The sequence below is a fragment of the Tribolium castaneum genome, chromosome 7, assembly GCF_031307605.1.
Source record: "Tribolium castaneum strain GA2 chromosome 7, icTriCast1.1, whole genome shotgun sequence".
NCBI lineage: Eukaryota > Metazoa > Arthropoda > Insecta > Coleoptera > Tenebrionidae > Tribolium > Tribolium castaneum.
Window position 1 is genome coordinate 1054051 of NC_087400.1, and position 26987 is coordinate 1081037.

The following is a 26987-nucleotide window of genomic DNA, read 5'->3' on the forward strand; positions in this document are numbered from 1 at the left end:
GAAAAGGACTGTAGGATTGAGGGTCTGGTCTTGTTAATTACTTTTGTGTACTGGTATTCCAATTAATGAAACCTACAGAAAAAATAAATTTATTTTTATAATAAAAAACAAAAGCATATATATTTTTGTATAACTCGGTAATAAAGAAAATTTCTCTTAATTAACATTAAACATACTTTTGACTAGTAGAAGCATAACATCCACACTTGGATTTAGACCAGAGTGACCCCATCTAACAATTATTTGGCACCATGATAACAATTGTGGTGTATTTCCTCCAACTCCCCAAATCCAAGTGTTCAAAGTCTAATAACATAAAACAATTTCTTGATACTGTACAAATACTATTAAGTGAAAAATCACATAGCAAAATACTCAACGTAGGCGCAAATGTCCCATATAATAAAAACCAACGTTTCATACACCTTTCCATTGTAAAAACGTAACGTGTGCTAAAATCATCTAACAGAACATTTGTGACCCACTGGGGGCCTCTATCATAGATTGATCGTATCGAGATCCTGTATGGGGGCCCTCAGACTACTGTTGCTCTCCTGTGACTGCGACTGCGGTTTGCTCACACTAACCGTATTGCTACTGCCCCCCGAATTCATATTCAGCTTGCCGATTATATTCGGAATATTAAAATCGGCATTGGGTAATTTTTTCATAATTTTACCCGAAGTGATCAACCTACCGAACCCTTCCTGGTGCGCGAACGCGTAACCCGAGCGAATCGAGCGGCGGGCACGTCTGGCAGACGGCGTCCTCAGCACATCCTGGCTGTGTCTGGACCTGACCTGGGCCAGCCGCTGCTTCAAACGCACGCGATCGGACAACGTCGGCGCCACATCGACGAAATAAAACCGCCACGCCAGCACCGGCATTATGGAAATCGTCACGCAGAGCACGGTCGTGAACCAAAACTTCACCTCGGACATCGCCTTCGTCAGAGAACCGACATACGGGCCGCCGATAACGTAATTGTAGAAATAGTCGGCGATGAAATAAAACGCGAGGGAACCCCAGATCATGATGTGGTTGAAGACCGTCCAGTAGAATGTGTCCAAGGCGATCTGGGCTGTGTTGACTATGACAAGGATCGCGGCTGCCACGCTACAAAACAGCATGTAATCGGAGAGGCCTTGGCCGTTCGGACTCACAGCATCGTAGTAGGTACCTGGACAAATTTTGTATCATTTTAAATGAACAATAATAACGGGTACTTACCGAACGGAATGAAAAACAATACGATTGAGACGAAACAACCCTGAATGGCACTCCGAAAAAATTCCTTCTTGTTGAAGAATAAGTTTAAATGACCCGGTCTGTACAGTTTCGGGTAGAGAATTGAGTTTTTGTCGTTGACATCTTGATCGAATATGCCGACGGCGAGGACGGGTAACGACGTGTAGAATAGGTTATATACCGATATATACATAGGATCGAAAACAGTCTGAAACAATTAATTAGTTCCATAGTCCATAGTTTTGGATGTCCGAAGATCTTCGAAATTAAGAGGTTTAGAGAAAAACAAGTGACACTTTTGGTCAAAACCGCAACTCGCTATCGTCTTTTGTTTTCGACTTATAAACACAAGTTGAAATTTTAGTGAAATCTTAAAAAATTCATATTTTCCTTATTATAAAAGATACATTTGAAACAAAGACATTATACAGGCACTTTTTTTCGGAGAATCTAATAATGTCATCAGTGATTTTTTTCAACCATTTATTTAACTGTAATAACATGAAGTTGCATTTTTTTAAATAGGAATCATAGTTGGCTATGACATTTTCGTAAAGCTTATTTTCTTCTGATTTGATATGTCTATTTGACATTAATTTTAAATATTAATACATTAATTTTAAATATTTAAGAAAAACAAAGCATTTCGCTTTTTCTTTATAGTAGGCCATGAAAAAATTTTGGATTTTTAATTAAAACTATGAAAATTGTATTACCCAACAAGTATTTATAATTTAATGATTTTTTAAACCCTAGTTAATTCAAAAACAGCATAATAAATTTTTATTAGATCAAATTTTTGCAATTAATAAAAATTATTTGTTTTTATATTTAAAATGGCAAGCTTACGTTGTCATTCTATTTTCCAATTTTAAACAAGAAATGTCGGAAGAAGAAAAATCTTATTAATTGTTTGATTGCGTATCAATAAAATTTTATTTTACAAAAAAATGTCAATCCAAACACCAAAATCAAATTCCGTCTGCGGTAAAAAAATACACAACATTATCAACGTCACCTCCATTGCACTAAATCATAAAAAGTGGCATCAAGTGGTAGTGACACATCGTTTGCAATTTTCTGCACATTTTTTATGTAATTAAAATCTGCGACGCTCGTATATTTGTTCAATTGAAAATCACATTAACTTATTTTTGTAATTTCACATTTTTTACTTTAATAACCGTTCACAAAATTTCTAGATTATTCACACCTTTCATGTGAAATAATTTTTCCATGGCCAACTACTTTCAAATATTTTAAATATATTTTTTTATCAAAAATATATAAAAAAAATCAAACTATATTTATATTGTTTTGAGTTCAGAAAAAAATAAGCTTTTCGAAAATGTCATAGCCAACTATGATTCTCATTTAAAAAATACAACTCTATGTTATTACAGCTAAACAAATGATTAAAAAAAATCGCTGATAACATTATTAAATTCTTTGTAAAAAATTACTTTACAATGTCTTTGTTTCAAATGTGTATCTTTTATATTAAGGAAGATATGAATTTTTTAAAATTTCACCAAAATGTCAACTTTTGTTTGTTTTTCTCTAAACCTGTTAATTTCGGACATCACCCTGTACAGTGGGTAGACAAATTCGCCGCCCACTGTATATGACTCACCTGGGCGCTAAATCCGCAGAAAAACGCATACCAGAAGTGGCACAGAGTGAAAGCAAAATTCTTATTGAAGAAATAACGCAGAAAGCTGCACATCCGATAATACGACCATCTTCCATGCACTAGCAGCAGCCGTTCGAGAAACCGAAACTGTGCTATCGAATAATCCGATGCTAAAACGGCTTGCATACCCTCCTGACCGGAAATCCCAACCCCGATATGAGCGGCTACAAACCAACCAATCACAATTTATTTACCACAGGACAGGTGGTCAAGTCACCTCTGATCATAGAAACATCATTGGCGCCATCACCTATGGCCAAAGTGACGGCATGTCGATTCTTTTTGATCAATTCAACGACCAAAGCCTTCTGTAAAGGGGTGACACGACAACAAATCACAGATTTACACTGCATGACCACATCGAGAAAGAGACGTTCGAGCTGTGGGTGAAGACAGTGGACCAATGAATGGCCGTTGATTATTATAGCAAAGCCGGCTGTGGTCTCTTCGACAGTGGCGGCCTCGAGCGAACCGCGGTGATATTCCAATTCGGTACTGAAAGTAGGAAAATACTAACGATCGGATGGAATGCCAAAAAGTGCTTCTTCGACATGAATGACGAAAAAACAAATTTTGACGTGTGAGAGAGGTGATGTTGGACAGCAATGTTTCTTTCAGTTGGCGAGAAAGGGGCATGCGAACAGCAGGTGGAAAGCGAACGGTGATGAGGCGGTTCCTGAGATCCGAAAAAAATTCTAGCGTAACTGAACGATGAATGATGAAATTATAATAATAAAGCATGAGAAAGTATGAAGAGAAAGAAAAAAAAATAAAGACTGTATTTTCCTCATTTTCAGTATCAATGTGATGTGTAAGCATTATACACAAAAAACATATTTATTTATAATAAAAATATTTTTTTACAGAATTGTATACTTTGATTCATAATTTGAATTATAAATAATTTTTTCTTGGCCTCAAATTTGGGTAAATAAGTCGTTTACTGTTTACTGCAAGTACGTGAGTTTTTTTTCAGACCGCTGACCCGCCCGACTGTAATCCCGTGCGAATGAAAAAGAAAAATTGCTGTTAGTTTGATGAGTGTCGACTATGTTGTCGATCTACGGGTTAGAAAACAAGTGCTACCATTTCTGGTTTAGTTGCACTTACTTTTGGGACACGCTATATTAGAGAGCAGGTAGATTAATTGTACAACACGAACTAACAAGAAAACTAAAATTTTAACGTCACCCATAACTAATCTAAACATTTTTGGCAAGTTAGTCGTTGATTATAATAATAATAAACCAATCGCCGAGAGGATGCTACTAAATAATAAATAGAGTTAGAAGAGAAGACACAATAATAATAACAAAAAATAAGTAAAAAAACCTGATCGTTTTCGTATTTGTCTACCTTGCTCTCGTATTCTCACATCTTTCAATGTCATCATCCCACCTGAATGTGACGACACTGACGGCCGGCGCCACTGTTTGTTGTTGGGGCGGCGTTGAAGTGCCCGTTGAATGTTCAGTGGCGTCCATACGGCCGTTGGTCGTACCGATCTGAATATCGGCCGGACTTTGCGGCTGGAATGTATTCACGATTTTAATGTTTTCTTTAAATTTGAGTAACTGTTGATGGACTTCTTCATACGTCGACGCATCAACGATAAAAACATCGACCAAGTCATCGGTCAACAGCTGACACGAATATCCGATATTGATCGCAGTTTCTATAAAACAAAATTACCTCACATTTTTTTTTTTTTCTAAAATATTTCAAACCTTGCTTATCGCCGGTCAAAACCCAGATTTTAATACCGGCCAAAATTAAATTGGCGATTGTTTGTGGAACACCATCTTGTAGTTTATCTTCGATGGCTGTCACTCCAATTAACACCATATCGCGTTCGATCTCTTCGTAGATGGCGTCGAGACGCTCGTCTCGACCGTCCATTGAAATGGCGGCTTCCTGGTGACGCTGCTTCCAGTTGTTGAAAAACTCTTCGTCTAGATCGCGCGACGCCAGACACAAAGTGCGCAGGCCTTCGCCGGCGAATTTCTGTTACGAAAAGAGTTGTACTCACATTTTTTCTATTGTTGTGAAATGTAAAGAGTACAGGGTGCGAAAAACGAGTGATACATTCTCGGGTCCGTTTTTTGAGAGAATAATTTTGGGCAAAACCGCATCTCGCTAACGCCATTTGTTTCCGACTTATAAACAAAAGTTGACATTTTGGCGAAATCTTAAAAAATTCATATCTTCCTTATTATAAAAGATACACATTTGAAACAAAGACATTATACAGGCACTTTTTTTCAGAGAATTTAATAATGTTATCGGCGATTTTTTTCAACCATTCGTTTAACTGTAATAACATAAAGTTGTAATTTTTTAAATGGGAATCATAGTTGGCTGTGACATTTTCGAAAAGCTTATTTTTTTCTGATTTGATATGTCTATTTGTGTAATACATTAATTTTAAATATTTAAGAAAAAACAAAACATTTCGCTTTTTCTTTATAGTAGGCCATGAAAATTTTTTGGATTTTTAATTAAAACTATGAAAATTGTATTACCCAACAAGTATTTATAATTTACTGATTTTTTAAACCCTAATTAATTCAAAAACAGCATAATAAATTTTTATTAGATCAAATTTTTGCAATTAATAAAAATTATTTGTTTTTATATTTAAAATGGCAAGCTTACGTTGTCATTCTATTTTCCAATTTTAAACATGAAATATCGGAAGAAGAAAAATCTTATTAATTGTATGATTGCGTATCAATAAAATTTTATTTTACAAAAAAATGTCAATCCAAACACCAAAATCAAATTCCATCTGCGGTAAAAAAATACACAACATTATCAACGTCACCTCCATTGCACTAAATCATAAAAAAGTGGCATCAAGTGGTAGTGACACATCGTTTGCAATTTTCTGCACATTTTTTATGTAATTAAAATCTGCGACGCTCGTATATTTGTTCAATTGAAAATAACTTTAACTTATTTTTATAATTTCACATTTTTTACTTTAATAACCGTTCACAAAATTTCTAGATTATTCACACCTTCTATGTGAAATAATTTTTCCATGGCCAACTACTTTCAAGTATTTTAAATACATTTTTTATCAAAAATATATAAAAATATCAAACTATATTTATATTGTTTTGAGTTCAGAAAAAAATAAGCTTTTCGAAAATGTCATAGCCAACTATGATTCTCATTTAAAAAAATACAAATTTATGATATTACAGCTAAACGAATGATTAAAAAAAATCGCTGATAACATTACTAAACTCTCTGTAAAAAATGCCTGTATAACGTCTTTGTTTCAAATGTGTATTTTTTAAGATTTCGCTAAAATGTTCAACTTTTTTTCTCAAAAAACGGACCTGAGAAAGTGTCACTCGTTCAGTGATCTCCTGTTAATGTAACACCCTGTACAATCCCTAACAACTAAATGATCTGTTAAACTGCCAACTTATTTTTTTATGGTTAAATTAAAGCTACACACAATAATATAAGGTGCTTTGTCTACAAAACCGCTTACATTTAAATGCTCCTGCGTCCTTTGCTTGACATCATCGCTGCCCTCTTGCAGCCTCTCATAGATGACATTATCAGCCCCTTTACAGTACAACCTCAATACTCCGTCCCTCCTCAAGATCACAGACATTCGTTTCCGCACGTTATTAAAATCCAAAATGCACAATAATTCATACACTTCCTTCTGTCCCATCACTTCGATCGTAATGCTATTCGGTGAGCGTTCCTTAAAAACGAAACCGAAATTTCTAGCCGCCGACACGAGCGCCGCCTCGTCCGGCGATTGCGCTTGATACTCTAATTTTCCATCCTTATCCTCCGACATCACCGTATGACATAGCGCCAAAAGCCGAAAAAAATTAAAAGCGTCCGGATCGCGACGTCTCACCGCATCTAATAAATTCTTATCGAAGAAACGAAACTCTGGCTCATAATTGGGATTGAATGAGAAATCCAACGATTCAGTCTCGTCGGTGATTTCCATAACTTCGCCGGTTCGCGTATCAATAACATCACCGTAGGATTTACCAACGATCGAACACTTGTTAAACGTCATGATGTTTTGGGTCAAAGTACCGGTCTTGTCCGAAAAAATGTACTCGATTTGACCAAGTTCCTCGTTTAAGGTGGTGGTACGTGCTTTCGCCGCCGTTTTCTCATAGTACATTTGATCGTCCCAATTGATTAGAAAACTCTGAACGAATCGAATCACTTCAACCGAAACGTAAAGTGAGATGGGTACCACTGTGTTTAGTACGATAGCGTATGAGAAAAACACCAAGAGTGCTATGATGGTGGCGCCACCTAACGGCTCCGAAGGCACTAACGTGTCCCACGGCAGGAAGTCTTTGAAGTATTGTCCGACCAAGGACTCCCATATACCACATGCCACCATGCAGAAAAGGCACATGGACAATAAAAAAAATACTATCTGTAAACAAATCAATCACAAATAAAAATTACACTAGTATTAAAGCACGCACCCCTATGATTAAGAAGTTAAGAAGTCTATCTATGCTAGTGCGTTTGAACTTGCTTTTCCCGCTGTTTTGCATCAATTTCGTGTCCTTTCCGGCGAAAATAACAACGCCGTAGCACCACTGAGTGTTCCTCAGGACGCATCCGCGCAGTATGATCTTATCGTTATCCAACGAATACGTTTTGTTTTTCCACGTGAGAGCACCTTCGAACTTATTCAAGAGATTATTGGGCGTTTCGCAGACGATCTCGCCGTCGAATTCGCCCAATAGGACGTCGTCTTGGCCCATCGCGGCCGTTTCCATCAGACACTGCCGACATTTCAAGTTCGTCTCACTGTACAAATAAATAAATACAGGCTCGTGTCAGGCAAGAAAACAGAAAAATTCGTACCCGTCCAGTTCTGATGTTTCAATGTAACATAAACCGTTCGGTTCGCTTGTTGTTAACAAGAGAACATCGGCCGCGACGAACTGATTATTGTCCATGCGGATGATATCACCGACTTGCACTGCCGACCAGCGTTCTTGCACGAGTTTGCCTCGACGAACCAACTGGGATTTTCGGTTGTTGACTTGGCGGTCGGAAATGTGACGTTGCTGCAATTATTATTAAAAAAAACGATAAAACGAGGCACGTTTTATGCTAAATTAATTCTAAAAATTATTAGGTACATGCAGGTTAATAACTGAATTATTTGTTTCATAAAAAAAACAGTAATTTAAAATCAAATTCTTCACAAATGTGGTTTTTAAGCATGTATTTTTTATCAGAGTGACAAATACAAAAACAAAAAAATCAGTGACAATAAAATAAACTTATCAGCACAGCAATTTTGTTTTTGAAAATTAGACAAGTGTCTAGAGATGAAGCCACTAATTAAGATATAAATTATAAAAAAAACGCTAAAACCAGGCACGTTTTTGCTAAATTCATTCTAAAAATTATTAGGTACATGCAGGTAACAGACAAATTAATAATAACTGAATTATTTGTTTCATAAAAAAAATTGAAGTCAAATAATTCACAAATGTAGTTTTTAAGCACGTATTTTTTATCAGAGTGACAAATACAAAAACAAAAAAATCAGTGACAATAAAATAAACTTATCAGCACAGCAATTTTGTTTTTGAAAATTAGACAAGTGTCTAGAGATGAAGCCACTAATTAGATATAAATTATAAAAAAAACGCTAAAACAAGGCACGTTTTTGCTAAATTCATTCTAAAAATTATTAGGTACATGCAGGTAACAGACAAATTAATAATAACTGAATTATTTGTTTCATAAAAAAATTGAAGTCAAATAATTCACAAATGTAGTTTTTAAGCACGTATTTTTTATCAGAGTGACAAATACAAAAACATAAAAAATCAGTGACAATGAAATAAACTTATCAGCACAGCAATTTTATTTTTGAAAATCAGGCAAATGCCTAGGGATGAAGTCACTAATTAAGATATAAATTATAAAAAAAAAACGCTAAAACGAGGCACGTTTTTGCAAAATTCATTCTAAAAATTATTAGGTACATGCAGGTTACGGACAAATTAACAATAACTAAATTATTTGTTTCATTAAAAAAAAATTGAAGTCAAATAATTCACAAATGTAGTTTTTAAGCACGTATTTTTTATCAGAGTGACAAATACAAAAACATAAAAAATCAGTGACAATAAAATAAACTTATCAGCACAGCAATTTTGTTTTTGAAAGTCAAGCAAGTGTCTAGGGATGAAGTCACTAATTAAGATATAAATTATAAAAAAAAACGCTAAAACAAGGCACGTTTTTGCTAAATTCATTCTGAAAATTATTAGGTACATGCAGGTTACAAACAAATTAACAATAACTGAATTATTTGTTTCATTAAAAAAAAAAAAAATTGAAGTCAAATGTAGCTTTTAAGCATGTATTTTTTATCAGAGTGACAAATACAAAAACATAAAAAATCAGTGACAATAAAATAAACTTATCAGCACAGCAATTTTGTTTTTGAAAATTAGACAAGTGTCTAGAGATGAAGCCACTAATTAAGATATAAATTATAAAAAAAACGCTAAAACAAGGCACGTTTTTGCTAAATTCATTCAAAAAATTATTAGGTACATGCAAAGTTACAGACAAATTAACAATAACTGAATTATTTATTTCATAAAAAAAATTGAAGTCAATTAATTCACAAATGTAGTTTTTAAGCACGTATTTTTTATCAGAGTGACAAATACAAAAACATAAAAAATCAGTGACAATAAAATAAACTTATCAGCACAGCAATTTTGTTTTTGAAAATTAGACAAGTGTCTAGAGATGAAGCCACTAATTAAAATATAAATTATAAAAAAAAACGCTAAAACAAGGCACGTTTTTGCTAAATTCATTCTAAAAATTATTAGGTACATGCAGAGTTACAGACAAATTAACAATAACTGAATTATTTGTTTTATTAAAAAAAAAACTGAAGTCAAATGTAGCTTTTAAGCATGTATTTTTTATCAGAGTGACAAATACAAAAACATAAAAAATCAGTGACAATAAAATAAACTTATCAGAACAATTATGTTTTTGAAAATCAAAACGAGGCACCTTTTAGCTAAATTCATTCTAAAAATTATTAGGTACATGCAGGTTACAGACAAATTAACAATAACTGAATTATTTATTTCATAAAAAAAATTGAAATCAATTAATTCACAAATGTAGTTTTTAAGCATATATTTTTTACCAGCGTGACAAATACACATAAAAAATCAGTGACAATAAAATAAACTTATCAGCACAGCAATTTTATTTTTGAAAATTAGGCAAATGCCTAGGGATGAAGTCACTAATTAAGATATAATTTTACGTTGGTATAAGTTTTCAGAGTACTTTTAACGAAGTTTTTATAGTTATGCATATTTTATGAAATAAAATTGATAAAACGTGTACAAAGTTACTTTCTACTAGTTTTTTATGGTCTTTAAAAAAATGTAGTCTTTTGTGTTCTACTTATGAAGTAATTAGCTATGAACTTCTGTTTTATTTTATAAAATATTCGATATTAATCGATTATAGAATTCGTAACATACATAAGATCACATGATTTGTTTTTAAAATATGACGCAATCAATTGGAATTCTATTAATTAATTAATCTGGCATTGATATGTACTTTAGTGTCGCGCCAACTTTGTTGAAATCAGTTGATTTTAAACAATTCCTTGACAAAATTCGCTGAAATCACTTTATTTTTGAACCAAAAACACTTGATTTCAGACAATTTCTTGCTTAAAAACGGAAAAAAATTGTTGCAAAAAAGCTAAAACCTAATTAGACTGGCGGAAAACTCCTATTAATTACCATTTTCATAATCAGTTGATTCTCGACGATTTTACAAAAAAATTGCTTTAAAAAAACATTTATGCATTAATCCTGAAAAGTAAAAAATAAAGATAATGCAAATTTTTCCAAATTTTGTCCAAAAGACAAAGTAATATAGGATTAAAATATCTTCAAAAAAAAGTCCCAAAAAAATAATATCTCTGTCTTCAACCTTTTGAATTGAAATAGCCTAAGGTTTTACGGAATGTTTTATAAAAAAAATCATCCTCTACAACTTTCTTTCATAAATTTTTCATGTATTTTTAACTGTATTTCCAGCGTTTTAAACGCAAATTTTCAATTTATACTCTGATTTTTTTTATCTTTATCCTGCTTTGAAAATTTGTTGCCCAACGTTCTCCCAAGAAATTTCATTTAAAACCATTTGGGGCAGAGTCGCGTTAAATCGAAGCGCCCTCATTTTTAACCAGACGCACAAAATTTCTGGAGTCATTTGTAGTATTTAATAGTTAATGAGGATGTAAGAAAACTACAACTTCTTGTTACGACAAGTGTTAAATATTTTATTTTCAGCTACTTTTTTCAGAAGTGAAATTATCTTTTAGGATGTAATAAGCGGTAATTTCTTGTTTAGAGACAATTGTTGCCTTATTTTACGCTACTTTCATCAATTTATAAAATTTATCCTGGGTTTTGTACAAAATTTCTAATTTTCTTTTGTATTAAAAACTAAAATGAAAAGATTCGAGCGTTTATTTTGTATGATTAAATTCAAAATCGTTCTTAAATGTTTCAATCGTCACAAACCAATAAAACCATCGTCAATTTTAAGTACTAAACGTAAAATATCAATTTTATGACAAGAAACTTGCTTAAAATAGAAAAATATTTTATAAAACGCTTTTTTTCAGATTTCTCACATAAACATAGAACTGTATCGTGCAGAATAATAACTATTTTTTTCCAAATACGTACGATATCATCGTAAGCATCTTTAATGGCAGTGAGTCCCAACACCCCAATGAGGGGTAGTGCTGTTGTGACTGGCGTCAAACTGCTGATGGCAGGTATCAGCTGCAACACGAGAAGGCACAAAAAATAGAAATTAGCCAGACGTTGGAACTGCTCGAATAAGTTCAACGGCAGAAACGTCAATATCGAATATTTTGAAGTCTTGATGTAGTTGCTCTGAAACACACACACAACTCAATCCATTTTATCATCACACCAACTCCCAACTTACTGCATAACGAAATTGGGAGTTAAACTGTCTGTCGTTAGCGTGGATTCTCCTTTGATTATCTGCAACACATTAATTAATTTTCGAAAAATCGCCAAATGAAAAATTACGACTTCTTATTTAATTCTTCGGTTCAATTTAAAAATAAATAGCGCGTGGGCATCGCTTGAGATCATACTGTTTTATTTTAAACATTTTACGAGCCACCAATTAAAAATTTGTGCTATTTTAAAATATTAGTAAAGCCAACAATGCCCCATTTAGGACAAAGTGTGACTCAATGTTGTTTGTTAGTGCTGACCTAATCAAAGCAAATATTTGCCCAACTCTATTAAACAAAAAACGGTTTAAAATCAAACACGCGCCAGTGCAGTAATTGGCGCTATTAACCCGCCAATTGTCTCGCAAATCAAGCCTTGACCCCGAAACTCACCGCACGGAATGTACCCCCTTCTCGCATCCCTGGACGTGTGGGGCGAGTCCCCCTTGTCGGGCACAGCCGTCTGATACCTCCGCTGATTCCGCCACACCACCAATTTGCCGAAAACGCTCAAAATCGACTCCCGCCACCCCAACGGCCGCCGCTCGCCGCTCAAAACGCTACTTTTCGACCGGCTCAGGTCGTTGTCGTTCGCCTCCACGTTAAGCACCGCTTTGCCTTTCTGTTTGCACTTTTTTCGCGTGTGTTTTGAATGTTTCTTCGTCGACGGCTGGTCGCCGTCGTCGTACACTTCGAACACCTCCAGTTCGTAATCCATAACGCGAGATGTTGCATTAGATGCAAGGGGGCACTCACTCCGGAGGTGCACACATCAGGCGGACGGCCGACCGCAACATTGGGGCGCGAGACGGCCCCCTTAACCGATCTCCGACCGGCATTTGAACGCGAACAACGACGAATGTGCGAAATTCATCACTTTAAATATTTTTCAACGGGGATTTTGACAAGTGAACAAAAACGTCGCCATGTCGGTAAAACAGTAAGCCGACTTACCCACCGCGCAGCGGCTCGGAACACCGTTTAAAACCACTTTTTACGCATTTTCCGTAATTGCGATTATCCTAATTTATTGTAATCACATTGTAATTAAATGCGGTAGGGTTGCTTACACACAATGGTCGTAATTTATGAAAATGGCGCGACCGGACTTGAGCGATCAATTCTACATAAATAATAAAAAATACTTACTGTCTTGTATAAAAAAAGACTACGGACCGATCGGACTGTTCGAACCAACATTTTTGCAACAAAAACTTGACTAATTTTGCAAAAATGAGTGTTTAATTAGTGACAAATGTCAACAGGACCGCCGACTAGATGATTAATTTGACAAGCGTCATAGATAAAACTAACAAAATAATAAATAATTAATGTTCAATTACAGTGTTCAAAATTTCGGATCTCTGAATTTTAATGTTTTCATTCGAAACGCGCGTGAATTCTTCAAACTCATAAAAAATTTAAAAGTGTGCGATCTATATTACCGGCAAGGTCACGGCCCCACTTACACCGCACAATTAACAAGAGAGATTTAATCCAATCAAATTTACACGTCATTCTTTTGTTATCGATTCGGAGCTAATCTGTTAAATGATTGGCTTAAGGCAACCTGATTTGTGAATAATTAAATAAAAAGTCACATTATAGTACATAATAAATTGTTGTAAATAAATTATGTGCTTTTGTCTGTTGTCGTTAGGTATAATGTCAAGTCTTATTGTTAAAGTAATAAAAATCGATTAACATTAAGGTTAAACTATACTCAGTTCAGTCTTCCAGCGGAACTTTTAAGAAAAATAATGGACAAAATCGTTTTTTTTACTACTGGATGTTGTTCCTAAGTTAAATCATTACTTCACAGACCAGTTTTTGTCTCGGTTTAAATAATTGTATCAATGTTTTAACGTCTTTGTGGAAAAAATTAAAGTTCACATAGGTTGAAAAAATGCAGTATCATAAATAAAATTTATGACAAAATTACATAACATATATTAACTGAATTAAATAGAAAGATATGTTGTTTATTGCGTTTTTACATCAGCTCATCACCTCATTTCTTGGTCATTTATGTAAAATATTATATATTATATATTATATATTATATTCATATATATATATATATATATATATATATATATATATATATATATATATATATATATATATATATATATATATATATATATATATATATATATATATATATATATATATATATATATATATATATATATATATATATATAAAATGAAGTACAAACTAACCTGTGAGGGAATGGTTTGACTTATGGGGAACGCCCAGTTGTAAAGACAGTATAGTTCAACCTTAAAGCAAGCTTGGCCTGATTGCCACACGCCCATCAATAAAAGCATCCGTTCGGGGGTTCCCCCGGAAGTGTCATTCTCAATTATTGGCATTTCATGGCAACTTGATACATCTGAATCAGTGTTTTTTTGAATACTTGCCTAAAGTGTGTGTCCTGCTGCTCCTGAAAGACGCTCTGCTCATCATTTTCTCAAGGATCAGGATATAAGGACAGGATGCAATGATATGGTCATAAATGCAAACATAAGGCCACTTAATTCCTACACATGTAAATTGTTCTCTTATAGTCAGGTATAATTAAGGCCACTTAATATCCCTTATAGCTACAAAAAGGTCGAAACGTCGAAAAAAGAATATATATATTTTAAAAACTATACGTATAAATATTGCAGAGGTAGTAAAAAATTAGTGTATGAAAAAGTTTGATTTAAGTACTGGGGTTAAGTACGGGAGTGTGGGGGCGGGGGGATTGCCGGAGACGGGGGCGGTGCTGGCGGCAGCGAGTGACTGAAGCGAAAAGTAGGCGAGCATCAGGGCCTGCCAATCCACCAAACCCGGCCATGGACCGCTCTGAAAAATTCAATTTTCTAGTGTAACTCGTAAAAAAAACGAACAAAATCAATCTTGTGAGAAGATAAGCACCTGTTCGTAAATAAATAAACTCGAAGAATATCGACAAGACGAAGTAATTATCGTAATATGCGGTCCTCGAATAAAAGAGGCGTGACATAACCTCAAACGTTCGATTTTTTCAGTTGGCGCCATTTTGATTAATAATTGACAGCGCGCCATCTGTGCGGAAAAAAGTGGCATGATGACACAACAAAAACGCTAATGAATAATCGATAATTTTCTCGTTAGAAACGTACTTTGTATTGATTGACAAAAGCACACGAAATCAGAACGGAATTGTTGGAGATGTGCTGTTTGTAAACATGAATAATCGAATTTGTTTTTTGATTTCTGTGATAGAATCGATGGTGTCGTGACGTGTAGGTGTTGGGCAATTTGTAAACGATTGAGTTATTGTACAGCAACAGAATGAAAAATTCATTAGTTTAAAGCGCCGTTTTGAGACCAATTATTTCCCCTTTAATTTTATCAAGTACGATAAAATTGCGCTCTCTATTTATATTCCATTTCGAGAAATAATTTGATCAAAGAGCGGGCCCGCAATGCTTGCAGCGAATTTAACGTGTATTGACGTAGGTTGCAGGAAAATTAAAAATGTTAATTGTTCCTGAGAGCATGGAAGCGCAATTGCACTTAAGACTAATTATTACTTGGTGGTGAAACGGAAATGATAAAAGGTATAGCGCTATTTAGTAAATATTTTGTTTGCAATTGTTAGTTTCCCTAATGATCACATTTTTCTTTTAAAAAGACGAATACATTATTACGCTAGTCGCAGCTATAAATTGTCGGTTAATGAGCTATTTAAAATAAATATTTCCAAGTTATGAAAGGGGTAAAAAAATAACTAACTCTGCAAATGTGAACACTAATTTTCCGATGTCTATACAATTTTCTAGTTGAAATATCAGTTGAAAATCATATTTTATTTTCTTCAAAACGACAACAAACAAGTAAACTTGAGTTCTGCTAACAAAGGTAAAACCTGCCATTTATTATTTATTATACGACTTTCGAGCAAAAGTTCAGATCATTTTTCCACGAAAAAGATTTGTGCAATTGCAGAAAACTACGTAAGCAAGCAAGATGCCCTAAAAATATTTCCATACAGTTGTGAAAACTATTCAAAAATAATGATGCTTCCAATTATCGCAAAAATTACGTTTAATTTACGTCCAAAATTAGCTACAAAACAAACCATTTTTTTTATGGAACAGCTTATATTTTATCCATTTTTGAATGCAGTTTTTAAAATTAATGGTTTTGATTTCTTTAACAAAAACACCCCCTTTTTTAAAAACTAAGGTTCCTAGAAAAGTGGGATTTTTAACACTTTAAAAAAGAATGTTTAAAAACTAAATGCCGAAAGTTAATAATACGGATATCTAAAACTAAGGATATGAAACGACGTACAAATAGAACGTCCCCGTCTTCGATAGTTGCGTAAATGTCGCCAGAGGCGCAGTTGTTCCATTACCGCCCAAGTTTTCAGAGCAATAAATTTATAAAAATTGTTGTAATTAAATAACGGTGAGCACAAGGCGAATAAAAAAAATACAGGCAGATAGAGCATCAAATTCTCAATAATCGGAGATAAAAATAGTGCAAAAATTACACCTTAAACTATATTTAAAAAAATTTCAAAGTTTTACCAATTTGCACTCTGCCCCATATTTTTCAAAACGCTGCGAATACGGTTACAGATACAAGAAAAATGTTCAGAGGAAAGTTGTAGAGAATTAAATTTCCTTTAAAAAAGTCCGCGAGACCATATCCTTATCTTCAACCATTTAGGCCCCAAAGTCATTCAAAGACGCTCCAGTGACGGATTTTCTTCATTTTGCCGGTGGTCAAATATTGGAAAATGAATTTATACCCAAACCGTTGAAGATAGAAATATGGTGTCGCGGACTTTTTTGTAGAAAATTTAATTCTCTACAACCTCGTTTCTTTCAATTTTTTGTATCTTCAACCGTATTCGCTGCGTTTGTAAAAAAAACGCAATAATTCTAAGCGATAATTTTTTGGGTACCGTCGCCTATTTATCAAAACGCTGCGAATACGGTTGAAGATACAAAAAAGTGTAAGGAACGACGTTGTAGAGAATTAAATTTGCTACAAAAAAGTCCGCGACACCACATTTCTATCTTCAATGGTTTGGGTGTAAATTCACTTTCCCATCGGCAAAATGACACAAATCAGTCGCTTGAGCATCTTTGAACGTTTTTAGGGCCTAAACTATTGAAGATAAAGATATGGTCTCGCGGACTTTTTTAAAGCAAATTTAATTCTCTACAACTTTCTTCTGAACATTTTTCGTGTATCTTTAACCGTATTCGCAGCGTTTTGAAAAATACGGGTCGAAGCGCAAATTTTAAATTTTAAATAATTTTTTTCTCATGTTTCTCATGAAAATTTTAGTCGTCACTTTTTCCCAGTCTGTTGAGAATGCAAAGCTCAACATTTCTGTGTTTTTTTCCAAGTAATTCGTGAACTGCTTGAATTTAAATTAATTTAAAACGATTTGGCACCGAGACGGTATAACGCTCGAGGCGCCCTCATTTTTACACTGCCGTACTACATCTTTCGGTGCGATTTTGTATCTCATTTCGTCTCCTAACTTATAGTCCTTCGTATTTAATAATTAAAAAATATTTAACTAATTTTTTATGATTTATTAATAATTTGAGAATCATTGGTTACTTTAACCAGAAACACAAATGAAAGTTTATCTTTATTCCCACCTTAATCATTTTTATTATGCACTACATTAATTAATCTAGCGTAACAAAATACATACACCTGCCTAGTCATTGTGAGATGATTTCATTTTTATTTATAATTAAAAAAAAGTTCAAAAAATCTTATTTTGACACCGCCTTTTGTCTTATTTTTATGAACAGGCCACTCACAAAACACTACCTATAGGAGGGCATAATCAATAGCTACGCACTGTACATTATAATAAATTAGAGAAACAATATCTGTCAAGACCTATTGTTTACAAGTTAATTATAAATTCCAATTTAAATTATAAAACGTTGACGAGATGCAATTAAGCGGTTATTTCGTTAACTCCATAAATAAAATCGTTTAATAATAATTCTACAAAAACTACCACATTTTTGGGGTCATTTCACAACCGGAGAAATTTAACTACGACATAAAAATAAAAATGTAAAAATGTTTACACATAAAACTAAGCCAAGAACTCCAAGAAAATTTCCAACCATACAACAATACAAGTGCACAGTGACGTGTCTTTATTAATTTTTCAACCAAATTAGTATCTATAAAAATTTATAAACTGGTGTACACAGCGAGAGGAAGTACGTCTTTGCACTGTTAACAAAATAAACATTTTTTATCAGAAAATATTTTCCGATGATGCAATCGAGAACAATGATTATCTCTTTTTTATCTCGATGGACTGACTTGGCATTTTCCGGATTAATTGGCTCGTCGCATTAATTAGGAATTGATTTTTGTTGGAAAATACTAAAACTTTCATACTTAGCAATCAGTCGAGGAGAATCCACGTGTCCATGCTTTCGAAAACCGCAGTTTTTGGCACTTTTTTAATACAAATGTTTCACTCACTGGTTATTTCGCGTATATGTAATTTTATCGGTGTTTTATCAGTGACGAAGGTTGGCACGTTACTCCTCACCTATCAACGGTCACACTGACAATACGAAGGGTTGGTCGGTATCGGTAGACACGCGATGCTCGAGGCATTGATATTGTTTTAAAAGTAGCGCCAGAAATCAATCAGTTTGTGGCTTGAGTCATGCTGGGAGGTTTCCGGAGAGTGACGTACGGAATGATGGGACTTTCCCAGATTTAAGTCATTGCGAAAACCGGTCAAGGAAACAATGAATGAATGAGCAAAAGTTCGCCTCAAAATGAAAAAAAAATATTTCCAAGACCTTTTTTTTTTTTCAAACAAAAGTTCGGAATTCCTAGTAATTAGCAGATCACGCTCATTGATTATAAAAAACTAGTTAGCGCTGGATCAAGGATAAGGCGATAGGGGCATTTATCTCACGTAAAAAAATATATATTTTTTAAGCTTTTATTTTAAAATGCACTAAAAAAAAAATTAACTTGACCTAAAACTTTATCACCACATTTAACCCCGTTGGAGTTGCAGATAACGTAAGTATGCAAAATTTCAATTCATTCAAACAACAGGAACCCTCTCAAATTTGGTTCGGGAAATATGAAACAGACAGACAGACAAAAAAGCAAGTTAAATTAAATTGATGAAGAAACTTAAAACAAAGTTTAACAATTGGTAATATAAAAATAATGAAATTCTAAATCTAAATAATATCTGAGACGTATTTTTCAGTTAATAAAAAAAGAAAATTCTTTTAACAATAATTAACTTTTCAGATAGAAAATCTTTCGAAAAAATTGATTAATGCTTGAAAAACGTGCTAAAAATTACGTTATTTTTCGTTAATAATAAGACAATCTCGAGAAAATCAGGCAAACTAAGATTTTAGCTCAAAAACGTGTTAAGTGTGCGAAAAGGGCAAGTAGGTAACAGAGTTTTCCACTCAGTTCGGTCATTTTTTGAGTAATTTTTGACGAAATTTTGCCAACAGATCAAGCAGAGAGAAAATTTTTTGGAAATTGAATTGAAAAAGATTTTTGAAAATACTGCGAAAACAAGGAAAATGTAAGAAAAAAAAGTTGTAGCAAAGCTACTAAGCAATTAAATGCAATTTGAGACAAAAATGATTGACAATAAGATATAGTGTCGGAAGCTTTTTTCAAACAACTTCAATTCTCGACAACTTTGTCGCATAATATGGGCAGATGTTTGATTTTTTTTTATAAAATTTTCTATGAAATTTTTGCATTATTTTTATCTCTTGTTAGGTATTATTTTATTGAGAATTTACTGCTCCATCTGTCTGTAATTTTTTGATTGTCTTCAATGCTCTTAAAGCGCTAGGATTAACTGCGCCATCTGGAGACGATAATCGAACTAACGACAACGGGGACAATTTATTTGTAAGTCGTGTCGCATCCTAGTATTTAGATATCCGTATTTAAAAATAAGCGCACAAAAAAACACAAAAATTATATCATTTTCGACTCAATTAGGCCATTTTTTAATTTATTTTTAACAAACTTTCATGGAAAATGTGCCGAAATAAGTAAAATAATTCCACTTTTTTTGCAAAAAATTTAGTATTTTTTCATTAAAAATTTTTTCTCGCAGTTCAGTTACGACTAAATCACTAGTCTCTGGTCGGCAATTGGAAATTTTACGTAAAATATTATCTCCTCGATCTAAATGACAAAAATCAGTACAGATAAAGTTTTTATTTGAAAAATGTGTTCTCATTAAAACAATATTTTTAATGAAACAGACATGAGACAGAAAGCTTTTTTCCTAGTTTGTTTTCGTCAATAATTTCAATGTGCATCAAGTAACCTCATTACGACGATCGTTAGTTAGCAAAACAGTTTTCCCAATTATTTTGCAAAAAAACCTCCGGTAATGCGATAAAACATAATAATTCATTCTTGACTCGATTTTTTTATTGTCGCATAATAAGTTCACACCACTGTAACTTTTGATCGATAAAGTGAACTCTGAGCAGAAATTGTATTATTTTTAATAATACTTAATAAAATAAATATTATTAATAAAAATCTAAATCACTGCCAAATCAATTATTTTTTTTGATTTAAATTTAAAGTGACTTTAATATGAAATTAAAAAACTGGTAAAAACGTCTTATTAGTTAAAAAAAACTCAATTTTGAAAATTTAATATTAATGTTTATTTGAAAAAAATAATTGAAAAAAATCTCCACTTTACTTCTTAATTTTGCTAAGAATAGCTAGCTAATTTTTTTTTATTAATATTCTAATTTGTTGAACGTCTGACCACAATTTGTATACATCCCCTGTATACTTCCATGAAACCTAATTAATAAAAACACAGTGTTCTATAAAGATAAAAATAATAATCGTTGTCGTTCGTTTACAATGAATAAAAAAATGGATTTCAGAGAATAAGTGTAAATGATTTTTTAATTACAGTTGGCTAATCGAATAAATGAATGTGTGGTAGTTAATTTATTAGTTTTTTTCCATAATTACTTATCTGCGTCTCCATTAAACCAATTTAAAATTTAATCTTCCTGACCTCAAGCAAAATCAAATCCGCAACGAAAAATGATTAATTTCGACAATAATCAAGTCAAAAATTTTTTCAAAAGCTCCCCAATTTGCCTACGACATCCATAAACAATCTCCAAATTACTCCACCGTTGCGACAAATTACTAGATTTTCATTAGACCCTCCCATTTCTCGCCTATCTCGTCACAGTTGTGATACTATCCGGGTCACTTCCCCTCCCATTTCACTTTGCGAGCTTTTAATGTCATGGCATTTCGTAATTTCTGAGCTTTTCGACGGCAAATTGCCAACTATTTATGACCAGGTGATGATCTAATGGTAGAAATGTAGTGACTTTTGTTCCGGTAAACAAACACCGGACTCACAACATGCAAGTTTTCATTACAGAAATTAACTTTCAAGAGCCAATTTTTCAATGCTAGTTGAGACACCCTGTATATTTCTCTAACAAAACCACAGATCAAGAAAGTCTCATTTCATAGCTTTTTTTAACTATTCGTTTAGCTGGAATAACATAAGGTTTTATTTTTTTTATTGGGAATCACAGGCGGCTGTGATATTTTTGAAAAGCTTACTTTTTTCTGATTTGATATGTCTATTTGTGTAATACATTTATTTTGAATATTTAAGAAAAAACAAAACACTTCGCTTTTTCTTTATAGTAGGCCATGAAAAAATTTTGGATTTTTAATTAAAACTATGAAAATTGTATTACCCAACAAGTATTTATAATTTAATGATTTTTTAAACCCTAATTAATTCAAAAACAGTATAATAAATTTTTATTAGATCAAATTTTTGCAATTAATAAAAATTATTTGTTTCTATATTTAAAATGGCAAGCTTACGTTGTCATTCTATTTTCCAATTTTAAACATGAAATGTCGGAAGAAGAAAAATCTTATTAATTGTATAATTGCGTATCAATAAAATTTTATTTTACAAAAAAATGTCAATCCAAACACCAAAATCAAATTCCATCTGCGGTAAAAAAATACACAACATTATCAACGTCACCTCCATTGCACTAAATCATAAAAAAGTGGCATCAAGTGGTAGTGAGACATCGTTTGCAATTTTCTGCACATTTTTATGTAATTAAAATCTGCGACGCTCGTATATTTGTTCAATTGAAAATAACTTTAACTTATTTTTATAATTTCACATTTTTTACTTTAATAACCGTTCACAAAATTTCTAGATTATTCACACCTTTTATGTGAAATAATTTTTCCATGGCCAACTACTTTCAAATATTTTAAATATATTTTTATCAAAAATATATAAAAATATCAAACTATATTTATATTGTTTTGAGTTCAGAAAAAAATAAGCTTTTCGAAAATGTCATAGCCAACTATGATTCTCATTTAAAAAAATGCAACTTTATGTTATTACAGCTAAACGAATGATTAAAAAAAATCGCTGATAACATTATTAAATTCTCTGTAAAAAAGTGCCTGTATAATGTTTTTGTTTCAAATGTGTATCTTTTATAATAAGGAAGATATAAATTTTTTAAGATTTCGTTTATAAGTCGAAAACAAAAGACGATAGCGAGATGCGGTTTTGACCAAAATTATTCTCTCAAAAAAACGGACCCGAGAATGTGTCACTCGTTTTTCTCTAAACCTCTTAATTTCGGAGATCGCCAAAATGCCGCACCCTGTACGGCGCAAATAAAAACTGTTCTAAAATAGTTCCAACTGAATCTCCTCATTTCAGACAGGATAATTACAATAGCCGGCCATATTTCCAACTAATAATCTATATCGCATCCATTATTCAGCGGTAAGTTTTTCCAATCAAGGTCGTTTTGCGATACTTCTGCTACCGAAATGAATAATTCATTCGTAGCACACATCCAGAAGCCACCCCCATAATAACAACACTGGTAATAACACGTCCAACTTTCCGAATTTGCTAAACATACCGAGATGTATGTATGTGATTATCGGAAATCACTTAAATTCCATTATAAATTATGCAAATAAGAAAAAGAATCTTGTTTGTTGTTGGATCGCTCGAATGAAATTTTCTCAAAGTTAATTTTAATCGTTTTTCTAAAAATTGTTCCAAGTTCGATTTATTGCGATTGGATGGGTCACGCTATAACTTCTTTTAAAGCTCACGCCGTTACGATTTCATTAAGAGCGATGTCAAGGATTTAACAAGGATAAGATAGCGGGCCATGAAAGGGGAACTAATGAAATTGACAACAATTTATTTCTTTGATACTGTTTATTGATTTGGGCACTTTTTATTATATTCACCACTATTTCATAATTTCGCCTTTTCCTCTAATTCAGAAACTGAATTCAGCAGAAATTTGGAAGTTCCCCAAACCACAACCTTCACGATTACACACGATTTGAATTTTTTTTATTACAAGCCTCTAGATTAAAACTGCATTAAAAAGATAAAAAAAAATATATATAAAATGTTTTCTAAAAACTTCTATTACAAAAATGCGCTAAAAAAGAAAATTAAATTGACCTAAAACTTCAATATCCCATTTAACCCCGATTACGTAACTATGCAAAATTTCAGTTCATTCAGACAACAGGAACCCTCTCAAATTTGGCTCAGAGTGACAGACAACTTAAAAAAAGCCCAACTAATGAAGAAAGTTAAAACAAAGTTTAACAATTGTCAATATAAAAATAATGAAATTCAAAATCAAAATAATACCTGCAACGTATTTTTCAGTTAATAAAAAAAGAAAATTGTTTTAACAGTTTTTAACTTTGCAGTTAGAAAATCTTTCGAAAAGATTGATTTATGCTTGAAAAACGTGCTAAAAAATTAAAATTAAAAAAATTTTTTTTTCAAACAAAAGTTCGGAATTCCTAGTAATTAGCAGATCACGCTCATTGATTATAAAAAACTAGTTAGCGCTGGATCAAGGATAAGGCGATAGGGGCATTTATCTCACGTAAAAAATATATTTTTTTTAAGCTTTTATTTTAAAATGCATTAAAAAGAAAATTAACTTGACCTAAAACTTTATCACCACATTTAACCCCGTTGGAGTTGCAGATAACGTAAGTATGCAAAATTTCAATTCATTCAAACAGGAACCCTCTCAAATGGTTCGGGAAATATGAAACAGACAGACAGACAAAAAAGCAAGTTAAATTAAAGCAAATTGATGAAGAAACTTAAAACAAAGTTTAACAATTGGTAATATAAAAATAATGAAATTCTAAATCTAAATAATATCTGAGACGTATTTTTCAGTTAATAAAAAAAGAAAATTCTTTTAACAATATTTAACTTTTCAGTTAGAAAATCTTTCGAAAAGATTGATTCATGCTTGGAAAACGTGCTAAAAAATTACGATATTTTTCGTTAATAATTAGATAATCTCGAGAAAATCAGGCAAACAACTAAGATTTTAGCTCAAAAACGTGTTAAATGTGCGAAAAGGGCAAGTAGGTAACAGAGTTTTCCACTCAGTTCGGTCCTTTTTTGAGTAATTTTTGACGAAATTTTGCCAACAAATCAAGCAGAGGAAAAATTTTTTGAAAATTGAATTGAAAAAGATTTTTGAAAACACGCGAAAACAAGGAAAATGTAAGAAAAAAAGTTTTAGCAAAGCTACTAAGCAATTAAATGCAATTTGAGACAAAAATGATTGACAATAAGATATAGTGTCGGAAGATTTTTTCAAACAACTTCAATTCTCGACAACTTTGTCGCATAATATGGGCAGATGTTTGATTTTTTTATAAAATTTTCTATGAAATTTTTGCATTATCTTTATCTCTTATTAGGTATTATTTTATTGAGAATTTACTGCTCCATCTGTCTGTAATTTTTTTATTGTCTTCAATGCTCTTAAAGCTCTAGGATTAACTGCGCCATCTGGAGACGATAATCGAACTAACGACAACAGGGACAATTTATTTGTGAGTCGTGTCGCATCCTAGTATTTAGATATCCGTATTTAAAAATAAGCGCACAAAAAAACACAAAAATTATATCATTTCCGAGTCAATTAAGCCATTTTTTAATTTATTTTTAACAAACTTTCATGGAAAATGTGCCAAAATAAGTAAATTAAAAGCATTATTAAAAGCATAAAATACTGAAATGAGCATAAATTTTATTAAGAACAATTAGTTAACTACAACAATATTAAAAAAAAATTGTAGTACCATTATACAGGGTGGGGCAACCCACTCCCCACCTTCTATAGTTTGGTTAATAATATAGTTGGACTTTTGATATTTTGTAGACGTTATTTATACTCAGGAAAATATTTTCAATTATACAGAGTGTCCCAAAAAAGTATGAAGTCATGGTAATATTGTTTTTAAGGTCATGCGTTCATTTTTTTGTGCTCATTAGGATACCCTTTTACCTTCTTAATTTAATTAATCTAAATTCCCACAGAGTGTTCACGATTTACTTTATTTTTTTTTATTTTGGAGAATTTTATTTAAGAAAAATTCTGAAAAAATTCACATGTATATCGAATTATTTTAACAAGTTGAATCCGTTATATTCGCCCTTAGGTGATTATTCCCAATCGATAAAACACCACACTTTCGTTTAAATATTAGTTCGCATGACAATAAACGATAGAAATCAATTTCCAATAAATTCCTCCCAAATACACTCGATGAAATTATCACCATTTTAATAAATAAACCACGAGGAGAAGTAATCAAACATCTTGGCATTTCCTCGAAAATTACTACTTAATCTTACGATTGATTTATCGATTCAATTCGACGAATTTCGAACTAATAATTAGTAAAAAAAAACTTCGATTTAGTTAAATCACTGAAAAACGAAACGTTTTGTCACAGAAATGGTTCAAAACAAACCTTGACATGGCCATGAAGCAATTTCGCAATCACTTGGGAAATACTTTCATCTCAACTTGAAATAAAACCGAAACGTCTACCAGACTTTAAATTAAAAAAAAAAAACATGGCTTGATTATTTGCATCCGTAATTTCCCCGAATCTGCTTTAATATTAAATACAGTTCAAGGTAGTACACGTTTTTTTGCCATTGTCTAATTTGTCTATTACCAGTAATGATCTCAAGCCATAAACTTTGAATACAAGGACAGCATTTTACGCTAATTAATTCCAGACCTCGTTAGGTTTTTAAATTTATTAAGATTAGGTCGATTTAAGGCACTTTATCACACACAAATAATTAATTACGATCTGATCCATTTTTTTAAATTATTTATGGCATTAATAGATAATACGCTTGTACAAGACAACAAAAGTATAGAAGAATACCAATTATACCGCAAAAAATATAGAATAAAAAGTGAATTATTTATGTTAATAAAATATGCGAAATTATTGATTGTGGAAACTAAAAAAACAGTGCTGCAAACCCCAGTCAAAAAACCCAAATTTTTAAATCATCCCACAGCCTACTATCAGCACTCCGTTCCTGTGTAAATAACAACAGGTAAACAGCGCTGTTGACACAGTAACGACGGTCCCAATTATAATAAAACCCACTCTAATCGATTAAATTTCGTGTTTACATTGAAAATCTCTGCCCAAATTACGCGCCCTAACCTATCCGACTTTTAGACGCATTACCCCCCCAGAAACAAAAGAACATCGCCACGGAAAAAGCCGCCAGCTCACCTGGTTTTGCGTAAAATCGTCCCACTTTCGAGCGATTACAGCATTTTCTTGCCAATCACATCCATATTGTACGAATTTGTTTTTATTCCAACACTTTACACTTGTTCTGCTGTTCACCATTCGCTACCTGTCGGATTTTGACACTACACCTGAGATCGCAATCGCACGGTGAGAAAATCCCTAACGCGCACGTGGACAGAGTTCAAAACTTTTTAATGCAATTTCGTGTTTCGGGTCATTTTATGGATTATT

At 32.6% G+C, this 26987-nt stretch overlaps 1 protein-coding gene across 4 annotated transcripts; it reads right to left on the reverse strand.

Annotated features, from left to right (window-relative positions):
* Window positions 1-73: 73 nt before the first annotated feature.
* ATP8B (ATPase 8B) lies at window positions 74-26925 on the reverse strand. Of its 4 annotated transcripts, none has more exons than XM_015984177.2 (13): window positions 26736-26925; window positions 14450-14879; window positions 11987-12045; window positions 11719-11931; window positions 7814-8019; window positions 7426-7756; window positions 6447-7373; window positions 4669-4945; window positions 4298-4616; window positions 3159-3436; window positions 2882-3105; window positions 1231-1456; window positions 74-1180 (listed from the first exon to the last, which is right to left on the reverse strand). In XM_015984177.2, exons 2-13 carry the CDS (start codon window positions 14493-14495, stop codon window positions 498-500), a joined length of 3789 nt encoding a protein of 1262 aa, XP_015839663.1. In that variant the 5' UTR covers window positions 14496-14879; window positions 26736-26925; the 3' UTR covers window positions 74-497. The 4 variants fall into 4 exon arrangements, with proteins under 4 accessions (XP_015839663.1, XP_008198941.1, XP_008198939.1 ...); XM_008200719.3 differs by lacking the exon at window positions 26736-26925 and adding an exon at window positions 18456-18714; XM_008200717.3 differs by lacking the exons at window positions 14450-14879; window positions 26736-26925 and adding an exon at window positions 12417-13058.
* Between the last annotated feature and the right edge of the window lie 62 nt (window positions 26926-26987).

What these genes read in the sequence shown, in the direction of transcription:
- ATP8B (XM_008200717.3), bottom strand. Translation starts at nt 12,741, where the DNA reads ATGGATTACGAACTGGAGGTGTTCGAAGTGTACGACGACGGCGACCAG. An exon ending in TCTGCGGATTTAGCGCCCAG is followed by an intron (nt 1,457 to 2,881) that starts GTGAGTCATATA and finishes TAATTGTTTCAG; the next exon opens with ACTGTTTTCGATCCTATGTA. An exon ending in ATTGTTTTTCATTCCGTTCG is followed by an intron (nt 1,181 to 1,230) that starts GTAAGTACCCGT and finishes AAATTTGTCCAG; the next exon opens with GTACCTACTACGATGCTGTG.